Source organism: Myotis daubentonii, chromosome 3 (genome assembly GCF_963259705.1).
Source record: "Myotis daubentonii chromosome 3, mMyoDau2.1, whole genome shotgun sequence".
In the NCBI taxonomy this organism is placed as follows: Eukaryota; Metazoa; Chordata; class Mammalia; order Chiroptera; family Vespertilionidae; genus Myotis; species Myotis daubentonii.
Window position 1 is genome coordinate 203315393 of NC_081842.1, and position 26922 is coordinate 203342314.

General features: G+C 45.7%; 1 protein-coding gene across 6 annotated transcripts; it reads right to left on the reverse strand.

The window, feature by feature from the left end:
- Nucleotides 1-10692: 10692 nt before the first annotated feature.
- Nucleotides 10693-26429, reverse strand: PIGV (phosphatidylinositol glycan anchor biosynthesis class V). 6 transcript variants are annotated; one of them, XM_059690672.1, is made up of 5 exons: nucleotides 26243-26422; nucleotides 25214-25298; nucleotides 22352-22485; nucleotides 13865-14986; nucleotides 10693-12302 (listed from the first exon to the last, which is right to left on the reverse strand). In XM_059690672.1, the coding sequence occupies exons 3-5, from the start codon at nucleotides 22427-22429 to the stop codon at nucleotides 12021-12023; spliced, it is 1482 nt and encodes a 493-aa protein (XP_059546655.1). In that variant the 5' UTR covers nucleotides 22430-22485; nucleotides 25214-25298; nucleotides 26243-26422; the 3' UTR covers nucleotides 10693-12020. The 6 variants fall into 6 exon arrangements, with proteins under 6 accessions (XP_059546655.1, XP_059546654.1, XP_059546656.1 ...); XM_059690671.1 differs by lacking the exon at nucleotides 26243-26422 and adding an exon at nucleotides 25546-26236; XM_059690673.1 differs by lacking the exon at nucleotides 26243-26422 and adding an exon at nucleotides 25742-25784.
- Nucleotides 26430-26922: the final 493 nt, after the last annotated feature.

Sequence of the window (26922 nt, forward strand, 5' to 3'; positions counted from 1 at the left end):
TCTCCCCTGAAGACTCAACTGGGGAAGAATCCACTCGCAAGCCCATTCAGGTTGTTGGCAAAACTGATTTCCTTGCGAATGTATGACTGAGGCCTGTGATTTTTGCTGGCTGTCAATTGGAGGCGCCCCTCAGCCATCTGCAGTTGCTGGAGGTTACACAGTTCCTTGCCATGTGGGCCTCTCCAGCATGGCGCTTACTTACTTCATCAAGCCCACAAGGAAAGTCTTAGCTCTAGGTGCCAAGACAGAGTTTTATATAATGCAACTTATTCTATTATACAGTATATTATACAGTTGACCCTTGAACACCATGGGTTTGAACTACCTTGGTCTGTTTATACACAGATTTTTTTTTCAAGAAGTACCTGTATTTTTTTTCTTCTACAATTGGGAGTCTATGAGGGGAGGACTGACTATATGCATTGATGATTGATGTGCACCGTTTCTTTTTTCTTTTTCTTTTTTAAACATATTTTATTGATTTTTTACAGAGAGGAAGGGAGAGGGATAGAGAGTTAGAAACATCAATGAGAGAGAAACATTGATCAGCTGCCTCCTGCACGGCTCCTACTGGGGATGTGCCTGCAACCAAGGTACATGCCCTTGACCGGAATTGAACCTGGGACCTTTCCCAGGTTCAATTTGGCTCTATCCAGTGAGCCAAACCAGATAGGGCTGTGAACCATTTCTATAGGGGACTTGAGCATCTTCGGATTTTGGTACCTGCCTGGGTCCTGGAACCACTTCCCCATGGAACCGAGAGAGTTAAAAGTTAAACATGGATTTTTGGCTGCACGGGGGTCAGTACCCTCAACCCCTGCATTGTTCAAGATTCAACTATATATGTAACAGGAGCAACATCCCATCACTTTTGCCATATTCTTTAGGTTAGAAGAAAGTCACAGGTCTCACTTTAACACACGAGGAGAGGATTACACAGAGGTGTGACTATGAGGAGGCAGGGATCACACTGGGGGTCATCTTAGGGTCTGTCCACCAGACTGGGGTTATTGGAAAACCTAAGGAAAAGTATAGGATGAGGGCTGGAACTAGGGTAGGAAAGAGTAAGAAAGGAAGTCAAATTACACGATGGGAAGGGGTAGAAAGGCAACAACAATAACCTCAAGGAACACTAATTGGTACACATGCCCAAGGCCACCCAGGGATGCCCTTGGTTCCAAAGATTCTCAATTTGATGAACCCTACCTTGGAGTGAACCAAATAGTGGGCTTCCTCCCCTCTCACTTGTTGGCTACGGAACAAAGTTACAAAACTGGACATACTGGCTCCAGTATACATTCCTGCTGTCCCACCTCAAGTGGGTTCTCTTTAAATCTTTTCTTGTTCCTTGTCACTTTGTACAAACCAACTTGATTTTCAGCTTCCCTCCTCTCTACCTCATCATTTCTATTTGAATCTATCCTTTCCTCTTATCTTAAATATGTGGACCTCCCTCTGACTGTGGCCAACCCTCCACTCATGTCTTATCTCTTCCTGTTCATTGAGACTGCAAACACATACTCAGTTCTCTTCTATGAATTAAAAAGCAAAACTAAAAAACCAACAACAGCCTGGCTGGTGTGTCTCAGTGGTTGAGCGTTAACCCATGCACCAAGAGGTCACCAGTTTGATTTCTGGTCAGGGCACATGCTCCGGGGCTGGATTCCCAGCAGAAGACATGCAGGAGACAGCCAATCGATGTTAATGCATAGATGTTTCTATCTCTCTCTCCCTCTCCCTTCCTCTCTCAATAAAATCAATAAAAAAATATTTTAAAAAACAATGACAGAAACAGCTTCCCATGTTTGGCTACCTCCTTACTCTAACTTCAGGTTTATCTTTTTCGTTCTCATTAGAGTCACATTAAAGAGCAACTACCACTTCCTGGTCACCTATTCATTCCTTAACTTCTTATAATTTGGCCTGTCTACATCACTCTCCTAAAACTTCCACCTTTACCCTAACTGGTTTGGCTCAGTGGATAGGGCATCGGCCTGCGGACTCAAGGGTCCCAGGTTCGATTCTGGTCAAGGGCATGTACCTTGGTTGTGGGCACATTCCCAGTGGGGAGTGTGCAGGAGGCAGCTGATCGATGTTTCTAACTATCCCTCTCCCTTCCCCTCTGTAAAAAAATCAATAAAATATATTAAAACTTCCACCTTAAATGTCCCTAGTGATGCATTTATTATTATTTTTTTACATTTTTATTGATTTCAGAGAGGAAGGGAGAGGGATAGAGAGATAGAAACATTAATGATGAGAGAGAATCACTGATCGGCTGTCTCCTGCAACCCAGTTATGTGTCCTTGGCCGGAATCAAACCTGGGACCCTTCAGTCCGCAGGCTGATGCTCTATCCACTGAGCCAAACTGCCTAGAGCACTAGGGATGCATTTTGTATGGCATTCTTACCTATTTATACCAGTAAGAGAGTTCCCAGGCTTTCTTATAAATAGATATGGCCAAGGGACTGAATTCTGGCTAATAGAATATGAGTGGAAGTGACAGGCTGGCCCATAAAACTCCCGAGTGCTCATCCTTGCTCTCCCTCCCATTTGCTAGCAGAATAGAGGAGACTCTAAGGACCTAAAGAAAGTCAACCAGATGCTCCCATTCCAAGTTTCAGGGTCCCACTCCCTCTCAATCACAGACGACTTATTAAGACTGAATTAAACGGATATAACTGCACCATGCATAATTTTTGTTTGTTTTATTTGTAGCAAATAAGTCTTGTGGCTACAAGAAATAAGAGATTATTTTATGGCTATCATGGAAGCTTTTTGATCCTCTTACCATGATTTGAGGGGGGAGTTTAAAGACCCAAATTTGTCATTTTCTGCAAGGACTCATGCATTCAGAATTCCTCCCATATCAAGTCCGGGTAGTCATCATCACTGCCACAACAGTCAACTGCAACAACCATTTGGGCCCCAAGGCATTTGCTTAAGTTAACACTTCATCACAAATAACCCCAGGTGATAATTTGATTAATCATGGTGCCACAGCATGCCATGGATTAGCATCACATTTCTCATTGGCTAGGAGCTTACTTAGCACATTCAAACTCAATGACACAACCAAGCCAGTACCCTAATCCTATCTTTCGCAGTCTATTTCCTGGGACCACTACTAGTACCAATTTCTTTTTTTTTTTTTCTAAATGCTGTGTGTGTTTTAAAAAATTTATTTCTATTGATTTCAGAGAGGAAGGGAGAGGGAGAGAGATAGAAACATCAGTGATGAGAGAGAATCATTGATCAGCTGCCTCCTGCACGCCCCCTACTGGGGCTCGAGCTGGAAACCCAGGCATGTGCTCTTGACCGGAATTGAACCTGGGACCCTTCTGTCCGCAGGCTGATACTCTATCCACGGAGCCAAATCGGCCAGGGCAGGGCAAGAGCCCAATTTTTATAGCAGTCAGGGTCCAGCCAATGAGACAGTAATCACACTATTCACTGGACAGAGAGAATTTACTATAAAGAGTGGTTAGAATGGTTAACTAAATAGAGTTGTTAACTAGATAACTGAAAGGGTAAAAAGAAAACTCTAGATTTAACAGCCGTGGGCAAACTACGGCCCGTTTGAAATGAATAAAACTAAAAAAAAAAAAAAAAAAGACCGTACCCTTTTATGTAATGATGTTTACTTTGAATTTATATTAGTTCACACAAACACTCCATCCATGCTTTTGTTCCGGCCCTCCGGTCCAGTTTAAGAACCCATTGTGGCCCTCGAGTCAAAAAGTTTGCCCACCCCTGCTAGAAGCATCTATGATTTCTAGAACTAGGAGAGCAAAGGAAAGAGTTTGGAATTACTAAAACTTAGACACTTAGAAAAGGGGCTCTACAGAGCTGAAAGTCGGACTTCCAAGTCTGATGCTGGTGTTCTGAACTTGGAAGAGGGACTGACACCTCTGAGGAAAGGGGTGCTACCCAGCGACACTATGAAGCTGGTTCTGCAATTGTTGGGAGGAAATCTGCAAAGTGGAATCAGCGCCCGCTACAGGAAGGAACTGCTACGGCCAGGGTGAAGGAGCATTGCTAGGGTTACTTCACAGGACAGGAAGCAAACAGGAGTCCTTTCTTCCGCCTCCCGCCTCACTATCTCCCTCTCGTGGCCATCATTGGCAGAGCCAGCTGACAAAGCAGAAATGTGATTTGCAGAATCCCAGCTCCAGTAACTCATAGCAGAAAGTAGGACGGTGGGTTTGGAGCTGAAAGACAATAGCTGAATAACTAGCACAGGTTCCTTTATGAAGTATATGAAAGAAGAGGTGGACTTAGGTGATAATTAGCTGGAATTCAAGCAAACATGGAAGGGTAATACATTGTGGGGCAAAAGTAGGTTTACAGTTGTAAGTACATGGATCCACAGTTTATCCTTGTATTATTGTTTATTAATTATTGTATTATTTTCCATATGAATAACTGTAAACCTACTTTTGCTCCACCCTGTAGTGAAAGTCTAGAGGTGATGGGCCTTTCAGGGTGGGAAAAGCTGACTGATTCTGGATAACAAATAATATAAGATTGAAAAAAGGTCTTAGCCCTGGCTGATGTGGCTCAGTTGGTTGGTTGTCGTCCCATGCACCAAAAGGTTACCTGTTCGGTTCCCAATCAGGGCACACACCCGGGTTTCAGGCTCAATTCCTGGTAGGGGGCATGCAGACAATCAATGTTTCCCTCTCACATTGATGTTTCTCTCTCTCTCCCCATCCCTTCTTCTCTCTCTAAAAAATCAATAAAAAATCCTTTTTTAAAAAATAGAAAATGTCTTGAACTACAGAAATTGAAAGATGTGATCACCTCTAAGGCAATTACCTGGTGAAGAGCATGGCCTTCCCGCTTATTTCACACAGCTTTAATGTAGCCATCATTACACTGAGAGTCAGGCAAGGGAGTGAAGAAGCAAATAAATATATTAGGTTGAGAATTATATCTAGGAAAGAACTTTTTTTTTTGACATTAATTATCATTGTTTACTTCACATAATAATTATCTAGTTAGATACACGATAAAAATAAAAAGCACATGTTTATACATAATTAAACCATTCTAATTCATGATTATTTTACAGATAAAAATACATGATTAAATAGCTGCTTAAAAGTGACAGACTTTTCAGATTTTATATATGATTCTACAAAAAAAACCAGCTATGAAGCAATAATACTATAAGATTCAAGGCAATATTTATGATAGCACTTTAAAAAGCACAAAATGTTAAAAAACAATTAACTCATAATCATGATCACCACCAATATAGGAAAGAACTTGAGTGTGGTTAGTCTCATATGAATATGATTACCAGCAAATAGAGCAGAAACTTGTTGTGTTAATTGTGTTATGTCAACTTGGCTAGCTGCAGTATGTAGATATTTGGTCAAATATTATTCTAGACTAGAGGACTGGTGCATGAAATTTGTGCACTCGGGGGGGGGGTCCCCTCAACCTGGCCTGCGCCCTCTCACAGTCCAGGAGCCCTTGGGGGATGTCTGATTGACATCCTTAGCGCTGCCATGGAGTCGGAAGAAGCTCCTGCCACCACGGCTGCACTCACCAGCTGTGAGCCCAGCTTCTGGCTGAGTGGTGCTCCCCTTGTGGGAGCACACTGACCACCAGGGGGCAGCTCCTGCATTGAGCTTCTTCCCCCTGGTGGTCAGTGCACATCATAGCAACTGGTCATTCTGCTGTTCAGTCGATTTCCATATTAGCCTTTTATTATATAGGATGTTTTTGTGAAGGGATTTTTTTTTCCAGATGAGATTGACATTTACATCAGTAGACTTTGAGTAAAGCAGATTGTCTTCCATAAAGTGGGTGGACCTCAATCAATCAGTTGAAAGCTTTAATAGAAAAAAGACAGACTTCCCCTGAGAGAGAGGGAATTCTACCAGTGGATTGCTTTTGGACTCAAATTGCAACATCAACTCTTTTTTTCTTTTCTTTTTCCTAACATCAACTCTTTCATGGGTCTCTAGTTGCTGGCCTACCTTGCAGATTTTAGACTTGTCAGGCTCCACAATCATGAACCAATTCTTTAAAATCTCTTTCTCTCTCAGAGGGCAGAGTCATAAAATGGAAGAAGCCTGGGTCCCAAGTTACTGAGTAGAACAAGCCTCCCTCCCCAAACCTGCATTATACTATAGTGCAGTGGATGGCAAACTGCGGCTCACGAGCCACATGCGGCTCTTTGGCCCCTTGGGTGTGGCTCTTCCTAAGCCTTAGGAGTACACTAATTAAGTTAATAACAATGAACCTACCTATATAGTTTAAGTTTAAAAAATTTGGCTCTCAAAAGAAATTTCAATCGTTGTACTGTTGATATTTGGCTCTGTTGACTAATGAGTTTGCCAACCACTGCTATAGTGTAAACAAGAAAGAAACTTTTAAATTAAACACACACACACAAAGAAAGAAACTTTTGCTCTGGCTGATGGCTCTGTTGGAGCATCATCCCACACACCAAAAGATTACAGATTTAATTCCCAGTCAGGACACATACCTAGGTTATGGGTTGGATCCCTAGTTGGGGCCAGTGAAGGAAGCAACTGGTTGATGTTTCTCTCTCCCTCTCTCCCTCTCTCTTAAAAATCACTAAAAACATATCCTCCAGTGAGGATAAAATAAGAAAGAAACTTTTATATTTAAGACAGCATCCTAGCTGGTTTGGTTCAGTGGATAGAGCGTCGGCCTGTGGACTGAAGGGTCCCGAGTTTGATTCTGGTCAAGGGCACATGCCCGGGTTTCAGGCTTGATTCCCAGTAGGGGGCATGCAGGAGGCAGCTGATCAATGATTCTCTCTCATCATTGATGCTTCTATCTCTCCCTCTCTGAAATCAATAAAAATACATCTAAAAAAAACACTAAGTTTTGGGAGTTGTTAGTTACAGCAGTTAGTCTACTTTTCTCATCCTTTCCTTAGTCTTAACAGTACAGGAACCTGGTAATCATTTCTTTCTTCTTGAAACTCTCTCTTCCTCTGAAACCATTTGTTTCTAGTCCTTTATGATGATAATGATAGTAATGTCAGCTACCATTCATGAAGTTTTTTATTTTCATGAAGTTCTATGTGTCAGGCACCATGCTAATGCTTTATCTAGTGTCTCATTTAATCCTCATAGCTACTGTGTGTGATAGAAGCTATCACCCCTATTTTAGAAATGAGAAAATAGGGTTAGAGAAGTTGAATCATTTGTCCAAGGTCTTATAGAGGGAGAGGGAGAGATAGAAACATCACTGATAGAATCATTGATCGGCTGCCTCCTGCGCGCACCACCACCGGGGATCAAGCCCACAACCTGGGCATGTGCCCTGACCGGGAATTGAACTGCAACCTCCTGATTCATAGGTCGATGCTCAACCACTGAGCCACACTGGCTGGGCATCTACATTTTTCCTTTGACAATCAAATCCAATCTCAGGGCTGCTGTAATGATCATGTCTGGTTGGATGGCTCCCTGTCCCCTCTCCTTGTCTCCAGTTCCACATTTCCTGGCATACTAGTATGAATGTGCTGATGACATTGTAAACTTAACACATCCAAATGCAGCTATTCCCTTGTTATTACTGCTCTAAGCACTTTTTACTTAATTCCCACAACAAGCCTATGAGATAGATGTCATTCACATCTATGAGCTAAAGTGTTACCCACATTTTACAGATGAACAAACTGAGTGTTAGAGACTCAGTATTTGGCTTCTGTTTACACTACTAGTACATAGTAGAGCTGGGCTTGGGCCTGATTTAAAGGCCTAGATCTCAAAAATGACAAGACCTCAGTTCCACTCAAACTGGTAAGCTCTTCCTGTATTATTCCATTTCCTGCTTCCTATACTCACTCTCTGCTCTCCCTTTTTTTCTATTCATCAATTTATTTTGTTGATTAGATTCCACATATGCTTACTCTCTGCCCTTAACTTTCAAAGTCCAGCTCGAAGGCCATTTCTCTAGGAAGCCTTTTCAGGTAATCCAAGCTGGAAGGGATCTCCTCCTTATGTGAATTCACAAAGCACTTACTCTGTACCTCACTTACCTCTTCCTAAGCATGGGAGCAAAGCTTTAATTCATCCTCATCATAAAAAGTTCAAGTACAGAGATACAGAGTGGCCGAAGCCGGTTTGGCTCAGTGGATAGAGCGTCGGCCTGCGGACTGAGGGGTCCCAGGTTCGATTCCGGTCAGGGGCATGTACCTGGGTTGTGGGCATATCCCCAGTGGGGGATGTGCAGGAGGCAGCTGATCGATGTTTCTCTCTCATCGATGTTTCTAGCTATCTCTCTCCCTTCCTCTCTGTAAAAAATCAATAAAATATATTAAAAAAAAAGATACAGAGACGTTTAAGTATCCCTTCATTCCCCAGAATTGATCAGTTTCTTTAAAAAAAAACACACATATTTTTATTGACTTCGGAGAGGAAGGGAGAGGAAGAGAGAAATAGAAACATCAATGATGAGAGAATCACTGATTGGCTGCCTCCTGCACGCCCCCCACTGGGGATGGAGCCCACAACCCAGGCAAGTGCCCTTGGCTGAAACGAACCTGGGATCTTTCAGTCTGCAGGCCCATGCTCTATCCACTGAGCCAAACCAGCTAGGGCAATCAGTTTCTATCTTGATTAATGTTTCTATGTATCTGCTAGCAACTCTATGAGACAGTAATATGAGAATGGGAGGTATAGCAAGTCATCTTTATTCCCCTAAAATTGGAATAAACAATTGCTGAAAGAACTGATCAACTTCCAATCCCTTGAGCCTGCACACATTACATTTTTAGATGAAGATGAGAGAGTCTGTTCAAGAAAAGTAGTCTCTTCCCCCCCCCCCCCCCACCCGCCTTGCGGGACTGGTGAAGACATGTCAAACATCCCCTCTCCTCCCACCTTCATTAAAGAACAAAAAAGCACCGATTTCTAGGTACAAGAAGCTCTGGCTTCTGTTTTAGCAAGGTCTCAGAAGGAAATTACTTTTCTCTGAAATCGTAGACGCCCAACCCAGCTGCAGCATTGTTAGACCTCAGGGTAAACAGGAAGCTTCCTGCCCTGGGCGCTTCGTGTCCCTCTCCCAGACTATTAAAAGACTGTTATTAGGATGGTAAAAGGACAGCTGCTGGCCATAAAATCAGCCCATTCCTTAGATCCTTAGAGAAGAGCAACTCCATCCCTCCAAGGTCAAAGAGAACACTGTTGTCTCCAGGTCACACAGGTTTGTCCACCTGGCTGGGGTCCTCGATGATCAACTTGTAACCATGTTGGTCTGTGCTGAATACCAGAGTGGCTTAATTGAGAAGATGGGATTCCCATCTATAAGGTCTCTGATCCTTGGAATCACTTGGTTCTGGGGGTGATGAGATCTAGTGTACAGGTTAAGCTGAGACTGCCAGAGCAGTGAAATCACCCCCACCCTGTGGAGTCTGAGTCACCTCTCCCAGTAGGGGACCAATCAGTCCTGGTTATCCCCCAAGAAGAGGCAAAGAGGAGAATGCATGAGAGCAGCGTGCTCCTGCCTCTGCAATGAACTGAAACAGGACCTCAGTTCTTCCTGCACGGAGTGGAAGTCCCTGGATTTGCAGCTGTTGATGGAGGGAACAATTTCTGCCAACTGGAAGGACACGCGGGCAGGGATGATCTTTTGCCAAGAAGGGCACTCGGGTGTCTTGGCAGAAGGCAGAGGGCTGCCCCAATCTGTGTGTACATTTTCAGAAGCATTTGACTCTGGACCAAGTTCTCTCAGCTGTGCGGAAGCTGGGGTAATGGATGGGAAAGGCTTATTGGCCAGGCTGACTAGAAGCTCCAACAGAGGGTGCTGGGGCTCAGCCAGGAGCTTCCCTTCAGCTGGCAAGTTTAGCTTTCTGTCATGGTCAAAGGGAGCGTGTCAAAATTCCAATTCTCAGGGCTCTCCAGAGCTGCTTATGATTAAGCATTTATTTTGAAGTTTCTGCTTGTTGGAATTTTTCACTCAAATGGGGAACGGTGATGATGCAGAGCCTCTTCTTTAGCTCAAAGAACGGGCAAAAACTGCTCCACAGGGGTCAATGGTCTTACTTCCCTTAAAGTGACGGGCTCATAACCAAATGGGACCAGTCAGATGCCATTTCATTCAACCTTGGACTTACCTACAAATTATCAGTTCATGCTGCTTGTTGGCTCCTCTGACCCATGTCTACCCATCAAGCAAGCACAGGCACTTGGGCACGGCAGGCAAACCAGTCACCACTTTGGCCACTTATTGCCTGGCACTGGTTTACCTATGCAGGACAAGGAGCCTATTTGCCAGGTACCACTGCTTTCCTTCATTCAAAGAAAAGGTCACTTAAGTTACTCCTCAGAGTTGTACCCAAGGAGAGGGAGTTTCTTCTAAGTGCTGAAAGCAGAGCTATTTTCTCTTAAAATCATTTTTGAGCCTCTATATAAGTGTTTAGACTGGGATGATTCCATTGTTTAAGGCAGCTCTTAAGATCTTACAGAAAGGGACCTACAAGAGATTATATACCACCCTCCCACCCCCAACTTCCCCTATGGGATAATATCATTTCCTCTAGTTTCAAGAGATGCTAAGGCTCTGAAAACTCTCCCAAGGTCACATAGCTGATAAGTGGGTTTTATTGAGAGGTCTGCTGCTTCCTTGTGCAATGCTCTTCTTACTATGACTTTTCCCCCAAAATTTGTATTTTTTTAAAAAAGGTAACTGATTGCTCCTTTAACCAAAAGTTGTTTAATTTGCATTATCTTTGTAAGACTTTTCATATAAATAAATGAAAAAAAAACATGAGAAACAATGCCCCAATTAGAAAAGAAGGTTCTACTTTACTTACTATTGCCATGACACTGTTCAGGCCTCTGCCATCATGTGTGGACTATTATCAGCCTATTAGCTAGAGCCTTTGATGAAATCTACATTTATTTATTTTGAGAAAGAGAAACACCGATTTGTTATTCCACCTATCTATGCACTCGATGATTTTTAAAAATTTTTTTTATTGATTTTTACAGAGGAAGAGATAGAAACATGGATGAGAGAGAAACATCAAGCAGCTGCCTCCTCCTGCACACCCCCTACTGGGGATTGAGCCTGCAACCAAGGTACATGCCCTTGACCAGAATTGAACCTGGGACCCTTCAGGGCACGGGCCAACTCTCTATCCATGGAGCCAAACCAGTTAGGGCTCATTGATTCTTGCATGTGCTCTGACTGGGGATTGAACCTGTAACCTTGGTGCATTGGGGCGATGTTCCTAACTGAGCTACCCAGCCAGGGCTGATGAAATTTACATTTAAATTTACATGTGGGTTCTGGCCAGTTTGCTAAATGGTTATAGCATTGCCCCCCCGGCCCCTCGACACCAAAGGGTAGCAGGTTCGAACACCTGGGTTGCAGGTTTGATCCCTGGCCCCAGTTGGGGCGTATGCAGGAAACTGATCAATGTGTTTCTCTCACATGGATCCTTCTCTCTCTCTTCCCCTGCCTTCCACTCTATAAAAATCTATGGAACCCTAACCATTTTGGTTCAGTGGACAGAACATCAGCCTGGAGACTGAAGGGTCCTGGGCTCGATCCCCAGTAGAGGGTGTGCAGGAGGCAGCCAATCAATGTTCTCTCTCATCATTGATGTTTCTATCTCTTTCTCCCTCTCCCTTCCTCTCTGAAATCAATAATATATATATATAAAAAATATCCTCGGGTGAGGATTAACAACAACAAAATTACATGTGGGTCAGTGGTAAGTTTAAAATGATCTCTGCTGTGCTTGGTTGAAGAGACAGATCCAGGTATACTTCAGAACTGGAATATAATTTTTTCACTTTCTGTAAAAATAGTTACTATTCTAAAATTTTCCATAGCCAGGACCATAGGGGATCTCCAGTCACTCATACCGTTCCCACTCCTAACCAACCTTCAAATAGAGAGAGAGAGGTTCTAATGGACAGAGCAAGGATCCCAAGGCAGTGCAGGCAGTGTTTTTATATATTTGTACTTTCAGATTCCTGGTTAAGTTGGCTTCAAGTCTGTCCCCTGAGACTCCAGGTCATGTCCAAGGCAGGAAGTTGCAATGCAGGAGGAGTCCCAGGAGCCAGTAAGTCAGGAAGTAGCCTAGAATGCATCGTGTGACTCGAGAACAGGTTTTCCAGTTGTACAAAAGTCCCATGATAGAGTTTCTGGGGACCTTTTGTCCTGGTAGGGAGTCTTCTGCAAGAGGCTTCCAAGGCACAGTCTCTAGAGATCTCAGCAGTGGCTCTTGATGCTGAAGCAAGTAAGCTGGAAACCAGTACACAACAGGAGTGGAGGAACCCAAAAACCTGGTGAGAACCTGGAAATCATAATAGGGGGAAACCCACACATTTATTGGAATGTCACTGCCTCAAATTGGACCAGCCTGGGGCTTGCCTGCTGCTGGGTGAACTATAATCCCATGACTGGAAATGTATTACACTGGACATAACATTTAGTATAGCTTAGGATATGCCTTATAAAGCTGTGCATGATATGAGCCAGTGACCTCAATGTTACAAATAAAAATAGCTAGACTAATTACCACAATAATGAGTTAATCAATAAAAAAAACCCTTTGCGGGGTCCAATTATACCCTAGGGCTTGGACTCTAAACTCTAGGTTGTGATGTGGGGCTTTGGGAATGTAAGGTGGTTCCCTCATCCCAGGGGGATACAAAGCAGAGGGAAAGGGAGCAGACGATACTATGGTTTAACATTCTCCCTTCTAGGGGAGTTCAGAGCCAAATGGCCTCCCTCACTTACCTGGAAATGCTAACCTTTGCTGGCATTCCCTCTACTAGCGAATCCAGCTACAAACACAGAATGCTATTTTCTGTTTCCCCTATGCCTCTTATTCACACAGCTCAGAGAACTTTACAAACAGCCCATGTGTGCCTGAAACTGCTAAGGAGAGACAGTATGGAGACAAAAAGACTTCCTCAGAGTTAAGATGAAACTGGAGCCACAGCCAGAAACAAAAAAGATGAAATTGCCTTAGCCATTTTGGCTCAGTAGATGGAGTGTCAGCCCACAGACTGAAGCGTCCCGGGTTCAATTCCAGCCAAGGGCACGTACCTTGGTTGCAGGTTCCCCAGCCCTGGTCGGGGGTACATGCTGGAGGCAACCAAGCAATGTGTCTCTCTCACATCGATGTTTCTCTGTCTCCCCCTCTCCCTTCCACTCTCTCTAAAAATCAATGGAAAAATATCCTTGAGTGAGGATTAACAACAACAACAAAAGATGGAATTAATGATCAAACCTTTCCATCCCTTTATATTACACCACCACCCCAAACATTGCACAAGATGTCTCCTCTGAAAACTGAGCACCTGCTGAGTACCTCAGAGAGCCAACTATCAAGTTGACATTCTGGGTATAACTGTGTATTAGGGGAAGGTCCCAGAGTTATTCTCTGTGCCCATTCCTCTATCTCAGTCAAATCAGGTCTTCTTACAATTCTCATATATTTGCACACACCCTTCCTTTGCTTCTTAAATGGAATTTCTTCGTATTCTTTATGACCTGGCCTAAATATGACACCCTCCTTCAGTCAGCTATTTTGTTCCTCTGTGCTTCCAACAATACTTTATCTCAGAACAGCAAATTCTCTCTCATCCCACTGTCCTATAATTTTACCTGTTCAATGTCTCTCTCCCATTTCTACCATGAGATGCATTAGGGCAGCAATCTTATCTTACTCATGTTCCATCTTCTGTGGTCTGACCCAGGGTCTAGCACAAATAAAGCCCTCACATAGTTGTTGAATAAACAAACTAGGCACAGTTCACTCAAATGGGAGAAGTTAGTCGTCTTCCCCATTCCTGGCCCAGGGATTCTGTCTGTATTCACATCCTTTTCCCAGCCAGGAATCCACCTCACCTGAACGTGCATGCACAAACTGCCAAATAGCAGCAGCGCTGCAGCGTGAACCAGGTACACAAACACCCGAGGACTGAGGAATCCAGGATCAGGCTTCTCTAGAGTCTCATCGCTCTTGTTCCTTCGCATCCCAAGTGTAAGGCAGAGCCACGGGTGGGTGGTCACATATGTCCACGTTCCCCAGGTAACCAGTATAGCCACTGGTGCAGCCAGCAGAAAATTGGGCACCTGCTTAAGCTCATAGTATCTCAAAAAGCCAACATTCCAGTAGACATCCTGGATATAGCTGTATATTAGCGGAAGTTCCCAGGAGCACCAAGGTGGTTCATTTCCCTCTGCAATCCGGTAGCCCTTGTCCACAGCTAACTGCACCAAGGGCTTAGGGACGGAGCGGGCTGAGCCCGGCAGACAGAACTGGGTGTAGGCATAATACTGAAAGAGGGCAAAGGGAAGACCAAGCGTGAGCACAGACAGGAACACAGAGCCCATCAGCTTCAAGAGCTGTCTCGGAGGATTCAGCACCCGGAGAGAAGAGAGAAAGCCTCGGCACTGAGAGTGCACAAGGAAGCCAATGCTGACCAGCCCGTTGGAGCGTACACCAGCAGCAAGGGCAAAGAGGAGCCCACCAGTCCAGCTTCGGCCCCTTTCCAGCTGCCCCATGGCGGCGAATGTCAGGAGGGCAAACAAAGCTTCTGAGTAACCAGCAGCCAGGAAGACATTGGCAGGGCTGAGGCAGAAAAGCAGTGCTCCGTAAAAGGCCTGGCGGGGACAGTGCAAAACCAGACAGCCCAGGTCGTGAAGTGCAACTGCAGCCAGGATAGAGAACAAGGAATTGAGCGATGCTACTGAGATTAACAGGCAACTCCGTAGGCTCAGTAACCCCCGCAGGGGTCTCAGCAATTCAGTCCCCACCAACAGGGCCAGGGGGAAACCAGGGAAGAAGGCGAAGTTGTGCTCATACAGGTAGCCATGCTCAGCAATGAACAGAAAGTGTTCAGCATCCCAGTGAGACAGGCCACCCAGAAGACCTTCCACGAGCTGGTCCACAGAGCCCGAGGGGGCAAGGCGAGGAGGAGAGAAGGCTTCTGCATGGTGATCCGGGATGATGGCATTGAAGAGAGCCTGGGGATGAAGAAGAACCAGGAGTTTGCTTGAACAACTAGAAGAAAAGAATTACTATTAAATAAAATTAAGAACAGATTTGTTTGGGGGAATCAGTCAGTTTTGGACTGGTTAAATTTGAGTTGGACATTCCAGTGCAGAGGTCAACGAGGCAGTGAGATATATGAGTCTGAAGGTCAGAAGAATGATCAGGGCTAGAGATAAAAATTTGGGCGGCATAAGTAATGGGCAGTATTTAAAGGTATGGGACTGAATGCGAGCACTAGGACATACAGATAGAGCTCCGCAGACTGGGCCCTGTTCCCATCAACATTTAGTGACTTGAAAGGGGGTGAGGATCCAGCAGTGAAGATAAAAAACAGTCAGGCACACTCCTCCTCCAAGAGCACCCCTGCAGCTTTTCCTTTCCCTTCTTCCCTTTCAGGCATGGATCTCCTAAACTCTAGGGGACCCCAGGAGACTTGCAACCACGGGAGCAATGGGCAGCGGGCAGCTCGTCCTGGGCTAACCCTCATTGTTTCCAGTGTCCCCTTTTCTCTGATTTCTCAGTGAGCCAAAGCAGTTCCGCTAGACTCATTTCTTTTCTATAACATGTCTAGAGAGCTAAGCAGCCCTGCCTAGGATAGAAAAGTTGTTTCGTCTATTCTAAGCCCTTCCTTGTTTAACTGTCCCCAGCTTTAATAAATGTGCTTTCAAAATCACACACAAAAAAAGAAGAAACAGTCAGTGAGGTAGGGGAAAAATAGGAGAGTATGGTGTCTTAGATCCAAGTGAAGCAAGGGAGTGGTCAGTTCTGTTAAGTGCTACCAATAAGTCAAGTAAGATGGGGACTGAAAACTGATCACTAGATTTAGCAATGTGAAGGTCACTGGTGACTTTGAGAAGAGCTATTTCAGTGGGGTAGAGGAAAGAGAAGATTGCCTAGACTGGGTTCAACAGCGAAGGGAAGAAGGGAGATAGTGCATAAGACAATTATTTGGAGGAGGTTTGCTGTAAAGGCAAGCAGAGAAATGGGGTAATAGGAGAGTGACAATTTGGGTAAAGATAAATCTTTTTTTTTTAAGGTGGGAGATAGCCCAGCTGGTGTGGCTCTGTGGTTGAGGTCACAGTTCAATTCCCAGTCAGGTCACATGTCCAGGTTGTGGGTTCAATTCCCAGCAGGGGGCATGCAGGAGGCAGCTGATCAATGATTCTCTCTCATCATTGATGTTTCTATCTTTCCCTCTCCCTTCCTCTCTGAAATCAATAAAAAAAATATATATTTAAGGTGGGAGATAAGTGTTTGCCAGTGGGAATAAATTCGTGGAAAGGAAATGAGTACACAAGAAAGAGAATGGAAAACCGCTGGAGCAGGCGACAGGGGATGGAATCTGCTGCACAGGTGGAGAGCCAGCCTTGGAGAGGAGGACAGACAGCTCACCCAACCTCCCAGTGAAGGCACAGAGGTGAAGATGTAGGTATGCTGATGGATGTGGTGTGAGCATGCAGAAAGTCGCTTCTGGCCCTGGCTGGTTTGGCTCAGTGGATAGAGCATCAGCCTGTGGACTGAAGGGTCCTGGGTTCGATTCCAGTCAAGGGCACATGCCAGGGTTGCGGGCTCGATCCCCAGTAGGGGGCATGCAGGAGGCAGCCGATCCATGATTCTCTCTCATCATTGGTGTTTCTATCTTTCTCTTCCTCTCCCTTCCTCTCTGAAATCAATAAATATATATATATATATATATATATATATATATATATATATATATATATATATAAAAAGTCTCTTCTGGTTGCTTCTATTTTTTACTCAGGAAAGCAATTTGGGGAAAAGACATTACAGACTTGATTAAAGACTAACACATGGGAGAACCAAGATGGCGGCATAGGTTAACGCCGGAGTTTGCTGCTTTGAACAACTACTTCAAAAGTGAAACTAAAACACGGAAGGGACATCACCCAGAACCACAGGAACGCTGGCTGAGTGGAAGTCCTACAACTAGGAAGAAAGAGAAACGCACACGGACACTCAGAGGAGGCGCAGTGGTGAAGTCAAATTCTGAGGTGCGGAGTGCTCGGAGCGGGCTGGCGGCGGAGGGCGCGGTTGTTGTTTTCAATCGGGAGGGAGTCGCAGACTCTGAGCACCAGATACGGGCGAGTCTTTAGGGACCCAGACTCAAACGGGAGAATCGGGACTGTCTGGCTTCGGTCAGAGCGAGTGCAGCTTTCTCTCCCAGCTTTGCAGCGGGTGCTGGGACTCAGAAAGGCAGAGCCCCTGGGGACAGGACTGAGAGCAGCCATAACTGCTCTCTCCGGCCCACCCTGTTGATCCTGTGCGACCCGCCCCGCCCAAGCCCTGCACAGAGGCATTTGCCGGATAGCCTCAGGCAAAGGCTAGATTAGCACCTCCCTAGAGGACAGAAGTTCTCTCACTGCTGACACAGCTGATTCTCATAGCCACTTGGCCTGGAGGTCAAACCCTCCCTGGAATTAGCTACAACAATCAAGATTTAACTATAAGACTTCGAACAAAGACCACTAGGGGGTACACCAAGGAAGCATAACAAAATGCGGAGACAAAGAAACAGGACAAAATTGTCAATGGAAGATATAGAGTTCAGAACCACACTTTTAAGGTCTCTCAAGAACTGTTTAGAAGCTGTCGATAAACTTAATGACATCTACACGAAAACTAATAAGACCCTCGATCTTATATTGGGGAACCAACGAGAAATTAAGCATACACGGACTGAAATAACGAATATTATACAGACGCCCAACAGCAGACCAGAGGAGCGCAAGAATCAAGTCAATGATTTGAAATGCGAGGAAGCAAAAAACATCCAACCGGAAAAGCAAAATGAAAAAAGAATCCAAAAATGCGAGGATAGTGTAAAGAGCCTCTGGGACAGCTTCAAGCGTACCAACATCAGAATTATAGGGGTGCCAGAAGATGAGAGAGAGCAAGATATTGAAAACCTATTTGAAGAAATAATGACAGAAAACTTCCCCCACCTGGTGAAAGAAATGGACTTTCAGGTCCAAGAAGCGCGGAGAACCCCAAACAAAAGGAATCCAAAGAGGACCACACCAAGACACATCATAATTAAAATGCCAAGAGCAAAAGATAAAGAGAGAATCTTAAAAACAGCAAGAGAAAGAAACTCAGTTACCTACAAGGGAATACCCATACGACTGTCAGCGGATTTCTCAACAGAAACTTTGCAGGCCAGAAGGGAGTGGCAAGAAATATTCCAAGTGATGAATACCAAGAACCTACAACCAAGATTACTTTATCCAGCAAAGCTATCATTCAGAATTGAAGGTCAGATAAAGAGCTTCACAGATAAGGAAAAGCTAAAGGAGTTCATCACCACCAAACCAGGATTATATGAAATGCTGAAAGGTATCCTTTAAGAAGAGGAAGAGGAAGAAAAAGGTAAAGATACAAATTATGAACAACAAATATGCATCTATCAACAAGTGAATCTAAGAATCAAGTGAATAAATAATCTGATGAACAGAATGAACTGGTGATTATAATAGAATCAGGGACATAGAAAGGGAATGGACTGACTATTCTTGGGGGGGAAAGGGGTGTGGGAGATGTGGGAAGAGACTGGACAAAAATCGTGCACCTATGGATGAGGACAGTGGGTGGGGAGTGAGGGCGGAGGGTGGGGCGGGAACTGGGAGGAGGGGAGTTATGGGGGGGGAAAAAAGGAACAAATGTAATAATCTGAACAATAAAGATTTAATTAAAAAAAAAAAAAAGACTAACACATGTAAAATATGTCATCTATAATCTCAATTCTCAAAACAAGGAATCACCCAGGTAGTTTTAGAAATACCAATGCCTGGGTTCCTTCTCCAGAGTTAATGATTTAACTGGTATGGGTTACAGCCTGGGCATTGAGTTTTTTTAAAACTCTCCCCAGTGATTCGAATGTGCCAAAAGTGAAGGTGGGGTGGGTGCATGGACGAGAGAAATACACTAACATTGCCAGGTAGTATTAAAGACTCAATTGGATTAATGATATTGAATAAAAGGAAACTAGTTACTACAGTTGTGTGTTTTACTCTGGGCAGATGCAAGCATGGAATGACAGAGAACTGAATTTAACCAAGGTTGGACATAGGGAGAAGGGAGTAAGTGAGCTGTGTGTGTATGCATGATGGAGCATGGAATCCAAGCTAGGTAAAAAGTGGAGCTGCCGAACCGGTTTGGCTCAGTGGATAGAGCGTCGGCCTGCGGACTCAAGGGTCCCAGGTTCGATTCTGGTCGGGGGCATGTGCCTTGGTTGCGGGCACATTCCCACTGGGGGGTGTGCAGGAGGCGGCTGATCGATGTTTCTGTCTCATCGATGTTTCTAACTCTCTATCCCTCTCCCTTCTTCTCTGTAAAAAATCAATAAAATATATTTAAAAAAAAAAAGTGGAGCTGAAGGCTTGAGGTTGGTGAGAGTCAGCGGAAAGTGGTAGGATCAATGGATTATAAATCCTGAGGGGTTAAAAGAATCATTAGAGCTGGGATACTAGAGAAAGTGAGCTGAAATGATAGGAGATAATGGTCAGGTGTATCAGCCTTATTAATATTCAAACCACCAAGAAATCAACAGTTGTGCTGGAAAGAGTAACTGAATCAGAAGCTAAAACTTTCAAGGAATAAGGAGGAATGAGCTGTCATTAACACAGATGACAGCTATAGCTGGTTTGGCTCAGTGGATAGAGCCACGGCCTGCAAACTGAAAGGTCCCAGTTTCGATTCAGTCAATGGCATGTGCCTGGGTTGTGGGCTCAATCCCCAGCGGGGGGTGTGCAGGAGGGAGCCGATCAATGATTCTCTCTCATTATTGATGTTTCTATCTCTCCCTCTCCCTTCCTCTCTGAAATCAATAAAAATATATTTTAAAAAAACACACCACAGTGACAGCAACAATGAAGAGTAATTGGCAATATATTCTGATGGCATTACCTTTAAAACTAGAAGGGTTGGCAGTGGGAGAAATAACAAAATAGCATATTGTTAAATATCTTTTTGCCAGATTAGATTGTGAGTTACTTAAGGGAAAGGACACCATTACTTTATATATATATATATATATATATTTTATTGATTTTTTACAGAGAGGAAGGGAGAGGGATAGAGAGTTAGAAACATTGATGAGAGAGAAACATCGATCAGCTGCCTCCTGCACACTCCCCACTGGGGATGTGCCCGCAACCAAGGTACATGCCCTTGACCGGAATCGAACCTGGGACCCTTGAGTCCGCAGGCCGATGCTCTATCCACTGAGCCAAACCAGTTAGGCAAGACACCATTACTTTTATACTTACCACCTAGCACAGTTCGTGGGACAGAGTAGGTACTTAATAAACTTTTGGTGATTGAGTGAACAGTCTACAAAACATCCTGTTTCCAAATCAACTGAATTAGAACCCAGCTGTACTGGTTTCCTATCCCAGATGCCGATTCACAGTACTGCTCCATTGGCTCTGCCAATCACTCAGCTGATACTGGTTCCAAGCTATCACTGAGTTAGTTTCTCCAGCCTGGCACCACAGTACAACCCCATTTTTAAGGCTCTTTCTCTTTTTGGTCAGTTTCTTTGGTAATCAGGCCACTTCAAATAGTGAAAACAGCCTTAGTCTCCATGTTGAAGACACTTTTAACTAAACTTGGGAGCCAGCAGAGCCTGCTATGCCTCCTATAGTAAGGGAGAAAAGAGAAAAGGGGATTTCCACAAAGGAACCAGCTATGAGCCTCAGAGAGAATAAAGCTTATGATAAAAGAGACACATAATTATGCTAATAAGACAACATACCTAGAATGTTGACTACATTTACCAACACGTACTAAGAACCTACTAAACATTGGGCATTGTGCTAGGCACTGCATTTATCTCATACATACATGAAGTTTAATTAAAATATGTATAAGGACAGCCTTGGAGGAGAAAGGGAGTTTTGCAATAGTGAATGGATTCTGAGAGCTGTGTGTGGGTGAGGCAGCAAGGGGAGACACCTGGGAGAAGAGCAGGAGACACTGCAGCGGTTCTCAACCTTGGCTGCACATTAGAATCACCTGGGAATCTTTTTAAAATCCTGATTTCTGGGCCTCATCCTCCGGAAATTCTGTTTCTTTGTTACTAATGTCGTGGCCCTACCCCATAACAAAGAAACAGAATTTCCGGAGGATGAGGCCCAGAAATCAGGATTTTAAAAAGATTCCCAGGTGATTCTAATGTGCAGCCAAGGTTAAGAACATCTGCACTACTGACTAAACAAATATACACAGATGGTCTCAGGACATTGCCACCTCTTTCCCATTCAACTGATTGACATAGTGCTCAGTCTCCTGCGTAGGGGATCCAGGCTAATGCTTTGAGTTGTCACACCCTGATGTCATCTCTGGTTACAGAACATCATGGCCTGTTGGAAAGACCACTAGCTCAGGAGTTAGGAAACCTGGGTTCTGATTCTGGCCCTTCTCTTTTCTTTTTAAAAATCTTATTGTTTAAAGTATTACAAATAGTAGTACATATGTCTCCTTTTTTCCCCATTGACCTTTCCCCAGCCTCCCCTACCACCCAGCACATGCCCTTCCCCGCCCCCCCCCGCCAGTGTCTTGCATCCATTGGTTATGCTTATATGCATGCATACTAGTCCTTTGGTTGATCTCTTACCCTCACCCCTAACCCTCCCCAGCCTTCCCGCTGTAGTTTGACAGTCTGTTCGATGCTTCTTTGCCTCTGTATCTATTTTTGTTCATCAGTTTATAATGTTCTTTATATTCCACAAATGAGTGAAATCATGTGGTATTTTTCTTTCACTGACTACCTTATTTCACTTAGCATAATGCTCTCCAGTTCCATCCATGCTGTTGCAAATGGTAAGAATTCCTTCTTGCCCTGACCAGTTTGGCTCAGTGGATAGAGCATCGGCCTGCGGACTGAAGGGTCCCGGGTTTGATTCCGGTCAAGGGCATGTACCTTGGTTGCGGGCACATCCCCAGTGGGGAGTGTGCAGGAGGCAGCTGATCGATGTTTCTCTCTCATCGATGTTTCTAACCCTCTATCCCTCTCCCTTCCTCTCTGTAAAAAACCAAATAAATAAATAAATAAATAAAAAGAACACGACTATTTAAAAAAAAAAAAAAAGAATTCCTTCTTTTTTTACAGCAGCGTAGTGACTTTAGGGAAGTTCTTTAAACCTTCTGGGCCTCTGCTGTTCATGTGTAAAACAAGGGATTAAAGACCATTCCTAAGAGTCTTGCCCATTTTCCAGCTATGAAGCCTAAGTGTCTATGGTTCCAACCCACTGGGCTAAGTGTCTAGCCCAGTCATGTGGCAACGGCATGTTCAGCACAAAAGATCAGAGACTGACCTGTAGCACCAGAGTCAGGACCCGGCAGCTGACCGCAAACCTCAGCACCTCTTTCCGGGATGGGTCCAGGGGCCACATCCTCTCACCACAGGAACTCAGGGGTGTTGCTGCCAGGACTGAGCTCCCTCAGGTTTCTAAACTCCAAAACCCAAGAAGGAAATGTCACACATGGGCTGAAAGTAAATTCCTGAAAGCACTCTCCACAGGAGACTCCCCCTTCAGCATTACTAGGCAAATTTAACCACTTAACTTCCCAAATGAGGGAAAAGCATCTTGAAGGCAGATGTCATTTGGTGTCACTCTGAAGCACTGTATTCTTGTTGGGAAAATTCCACACATATAGGCATGAAATCGGAAAGCTAAATTCACAGCAAATCTTTTTTTTGTTAATCCTCACCCAAGGATATGTTTTCCATTGATTTTTTTTTTTTTAAGAGAGAATGGAGGAGGGGAAGAGATGGAGAAACATAGATGTGAAAGAGACACATCGATTGGTTGCCTTGCACTCATTCCCGGCCTTTGATGGGAATCGAATCGGGGACCCTGAGGTCCCAGAGGCCGACACTTTAACCAGTGAGCCAAACAAAACAGGCTAGGGCTCTCAGCAAATCTTTAAAAAGCTTGTTGCGTGCCCCCTCCCCCTGCCCTCCAGTATGCAGGAACTAAAGACCTAAGTACAGGCCCTGGCTCTGTCACTCACAAGTTCTCATTTAGTCACCTCAGTTCTTTATGTATACAATGAGATCAGATTATTTTGCCCATCTCACAAAACTGTCATGACGGTGAAATGGACTAAAGTGTGAAGAAGTACTACTACATCTATATTGTGGTTGGTGTTATTTGGTGTGTGCCCTTTTCCTCTTGCCCAGAATAATAAACGAGGTCCCAAACCAGAGTCCCAAAAATGGGGCATAGAACTGAACTGGAAAGACCATAATGACTACACACTTCAGCTTAGCTCTCTGATGTGTGTTCAGCTGGTCTGTTAAATTAAGTGGAGAAGGAAAAGAAAACCACCACTCGGCAGGACTTAAACCAGCTTACATTGCTAAAACAAACTTAGGGGGAAGACAGAGTTGACTACTAGAGACAGAGAAAATGTATTTCGCATTTCTTTGTTGGAATGGCAGTAACATATAAACAACTGCAAAGCCATTTTGAGGCAAGGAATGCACTTCAAGGCTTTTTATTATTAAAAAAACAAAAAACAAAAACCAAAAAACAACACACCACACAGTCTCTTGGGCTAAAAGAAGTAGCAATGGCTCTTACAAAACCAGTCTGGGAAATCAGAAAGAAGGGCAAAAACATCAGATACAACTCCCTGATTTAGTGTTCTTGCCCCAGTTCCACCCCACAAACATCCACTGAGTTCCTGATGTATGTCAGGGTTCTATCCCTAAAGGAAAAAAAAAATTAAAATTGAGAAATTAACAGGGAGGGCTGGAATATTTTTCTTTCTTCTCTGATCTGGCTAATACCTACCAAGCCTTTAGGTATCACTTGTCTGAAATTCTTGTCTGACCTTCACTAAACTATGTGTTCTCATTGTACTCTGACATGTGGTCTTGGTGCTATTGCTTAAGTAAGCTGCTTGGGAGAGCAGAGGCTTTGTCTTCCTTAAGGGTTCACAACTATATCCCCGGGGCCTAGCATACAAACAGACTATTTTAAGCCTGTGTTCTGATTGAGTGTAAGTGGTAAGAACAGGATGTGTCATTACTAGTTCATTGGCTCTGGGTATAAAATCACTGCTCAAAGTATTCCTCTCACCATACTCCTGTTAAGAGCAAGACTACAAAGTCACAAGAAGCCATCTATATATCTAAAAGCCTAAGTGACCGTTGGACCAGTAGCTATGATGCACACTGACCACAAGGGGGCAGACACTCAATGCATAGGCATGGAAACATGGAACAGACTGATGAATCTCAGAGGAAAGGGGGTAGGGGAGAGGGCGGGAAGAGATTAACCCAAGATCTCATATGCATACAAGAAGCCCGGTGCACAGATTTGTCCACTGGTGGGGTCACTTGGCCTGGCCTGTGGGGATTGGGCCAAAAATGGCAGTCTGACATCCCCTGAGGGGTCCCAGATTGTGAGAGGGCGCAGGCCAGGCTGAGGGACCCCACCAGTGCATGAATCTGTGCACCAGGTCTCTAGTCCTATATAATAAAAGGGTAATATGCAAATCGACCGAACAGCAGAACGACTGGCTGCTATGATGCTCAGTAACCACCAGGGGGAAGATGCTCAATGCAGGAGCTGCACCCTGGTGGTCAGTGTGCTCCCACAGGGGGAGCACCGCTCAGCCAGAAGCCCTGAGCCGGGCTCATGGCTAGCGAGCGAGCCTCTCCTGCCTCCACTGCAACACTAAGGACATCCAACTGCCGGCTCAGGCCTGCTCCCCAACAGTCAGACATCCCCTGAGGGCTCCTGGACTGAGGGAACCCTCCCTCCGGTGCACAAATTTTGTGCACTGGGCCTCTAGTAGAAAAATAAAATTTCTCCATAAAGGAAGCAAGATTGGCCAATAGCAACAGTACCTATCCTCAGCACAAGGGGGCGCCTGCTGCTTACTCCATCACCAGGAAGCCAAGAGGAAGGGAGGGGCCACCAACAGCACACCGGTTTGCTCATCAAAATTCAGTTCAAAGGCAAGCTTCGGAAAACCCCAAAGAGGCAGTTTGTGAATCTATCCAACATTTCCAACATTTGACTCGCTGAATCAAGAGGAATCATAGAAACAGGCACCACCAAACCTCACAGGGTCACTGGTTCTCTACCCTTCCCTCTCTGCCCTTCTTCAGTTCCCACCCACATGCAGAAGAGAAGTTAGGAACAGAAAAGCACTTAACCCACCTCTGCCTCTTCACCAGGCTGCCATTCTTCCTTCCTCTCTCCAGAGTCAAGCTCTAGCCCCAGCGACCACAGGAGACTTGTAGCCCTAATTTACAGGTAAACCAAGTAAAAACAAAATAAAGCCAGTGAGTCCTCCCTCTCAGCTAATTGCCACCCTCATTCCCAACAACCCCTTTGCCAAATCACTCTCTCTGAACTGTCAGGACACAAAGCTATACTAGTTGTACTCCATTTTCCCATGAGATAAATAGGCCCCCGAGGTGAGTAATAAAAAATCTCCCTAGTTTTTGCATCAGAGATCTCATTAAACCCTGTGAGGCCAGTATAATTACCATCGCCATTTTTATAGATGTGGAAACTGAGGCTCACTGGGGTCCAGCGGCACACTCAAGTCTGTATTTGAAGAGAACGTCATTTTCTCTCGTTCATTTTTAAATTCTGAAACCTCATGCTCTTCCTAGCAGGCCTCACACCGGCCAAAGGGGATGCGCTCTTTCTAACACAGGATTACAACCCAGGTCTCCCTACCCCAGCCCGGTCTTGTCCGACGACGGGTGTGCTGAGGGCAGGGAGGACCTGAGAATGCAGGGAAGCCTGAAGGGAGCCCTGGACTCTGGGGAGACTGTCATCCCCTGTGGGTGGGGAAATCGCTGAAACAAGGGTCCTCAAGGCCAGAGGCCCCGCCGGCCGGCGCGAGCCGCGTCTAGCCCGCTTCTTTCAGACACAGCCCCGAGCTGGCACCGGGCATCTCCTCTCCCCAAAGGGCCCGGGGATAGTTTCGAGGGGGTCGGCGGGGCCAGGCCCGGCCGCAGGGCCGGAAGGCAGGGGAGGGCGGGAGACGGGAGAGGAAGAGGCGGCACCCCGAGGCCGCGATGGCGGGGGGGGCGGGGCTTCCGCTTCTCGGCGGCCTCCGCTCATTTCCCTCCGCCTCCGTTTGACAACTTCCCTCCCCCAAGAACGTTCGGGCTCCCACGCTGGCGCCGAGTCCCCAGCATCTGCCCGTCTCGACCTCCCAGACGGGGTCCGAACCTCAGCTCCGCCATCCGGGGACCCGAACGGCCGCGCCTGCGCACTGGCTCCACCGGCCGCGGCCCCGCCCGGCTCGGAGCTGCTCCGCCCCCTCCGCGGCGGCCATGATGACTCCGGGCCTGCGGGGCGGGGTCGGCCGAGCCCCTCCGCCCTGAGCCCTTCGCCTGGCACCTTCCCGCCCTCATGACCCCTGGAGACTTCCCCCCCGCACTGCCCTGCCCTCGGCCCCCTCCCCCGCCTTCACTTGGTCCCCGGGCAGCTGTCTCAGAGTTGGGGTTCTTGCCCCGGTTCCATCCCGCCGACATCAGAGTCCCCGGTGTGCGCAAGGCTCTCGGAGTCGGGCTGCCCTCGGCCTCTCTTCACAGAAGCCCGAGCCGCACTTTCCCTGCTCTCTGGGGCGCCAGCTCAGCAAGGGGCCCGGCGCACAGGAGATGTTCTCCGAATAGGAGGACACGCCTTCTTGGGGTGTCTGTGGCCTGAGCGGCACCCTGCGTCTTGGGTGTGAAGAGAGTGGGGATCCCCTTGACTTTCAACTCGTCCAGCTCCCGGGGGCCTTCTGTCCGGCCAGCCCTCAGCCCCACGGGCGGCCAGTGAGGACGGAGAAGGGCGCTTCCGAGAACCCCCAGGTCGCCCTTCTCCTTCCTCCTTCGAGCCGCTTCCCTCGTAGGAAGTGGGGCCCA

Excerpts from the sequence above, each read along its gene's own strand:
- PIGV (XM_059690669.1), bottom strand. The coding sequence starts at position 26,427 with ATGAGGGCGGGAAGGTGCCAGGCGAAGGGCTCAGGGCGGAGGGGCTCG. Across the intron at positions 14,987-25,213 it reads AGCCTGGTGAAGAGGCAGAG|GCTCTCTTCAATGCCATCAT; the intron begins GTGGGTTAAGTG and ends CTTCATCCCCAG. Across the intron at positions 12,303-13,864 it reads GTTTGTGCATGCACGTTCAG|GTTCTCACCAGGTTTTTGGG; the intron begins GTGAGGTGGATT and ends TATGATTTCCAG.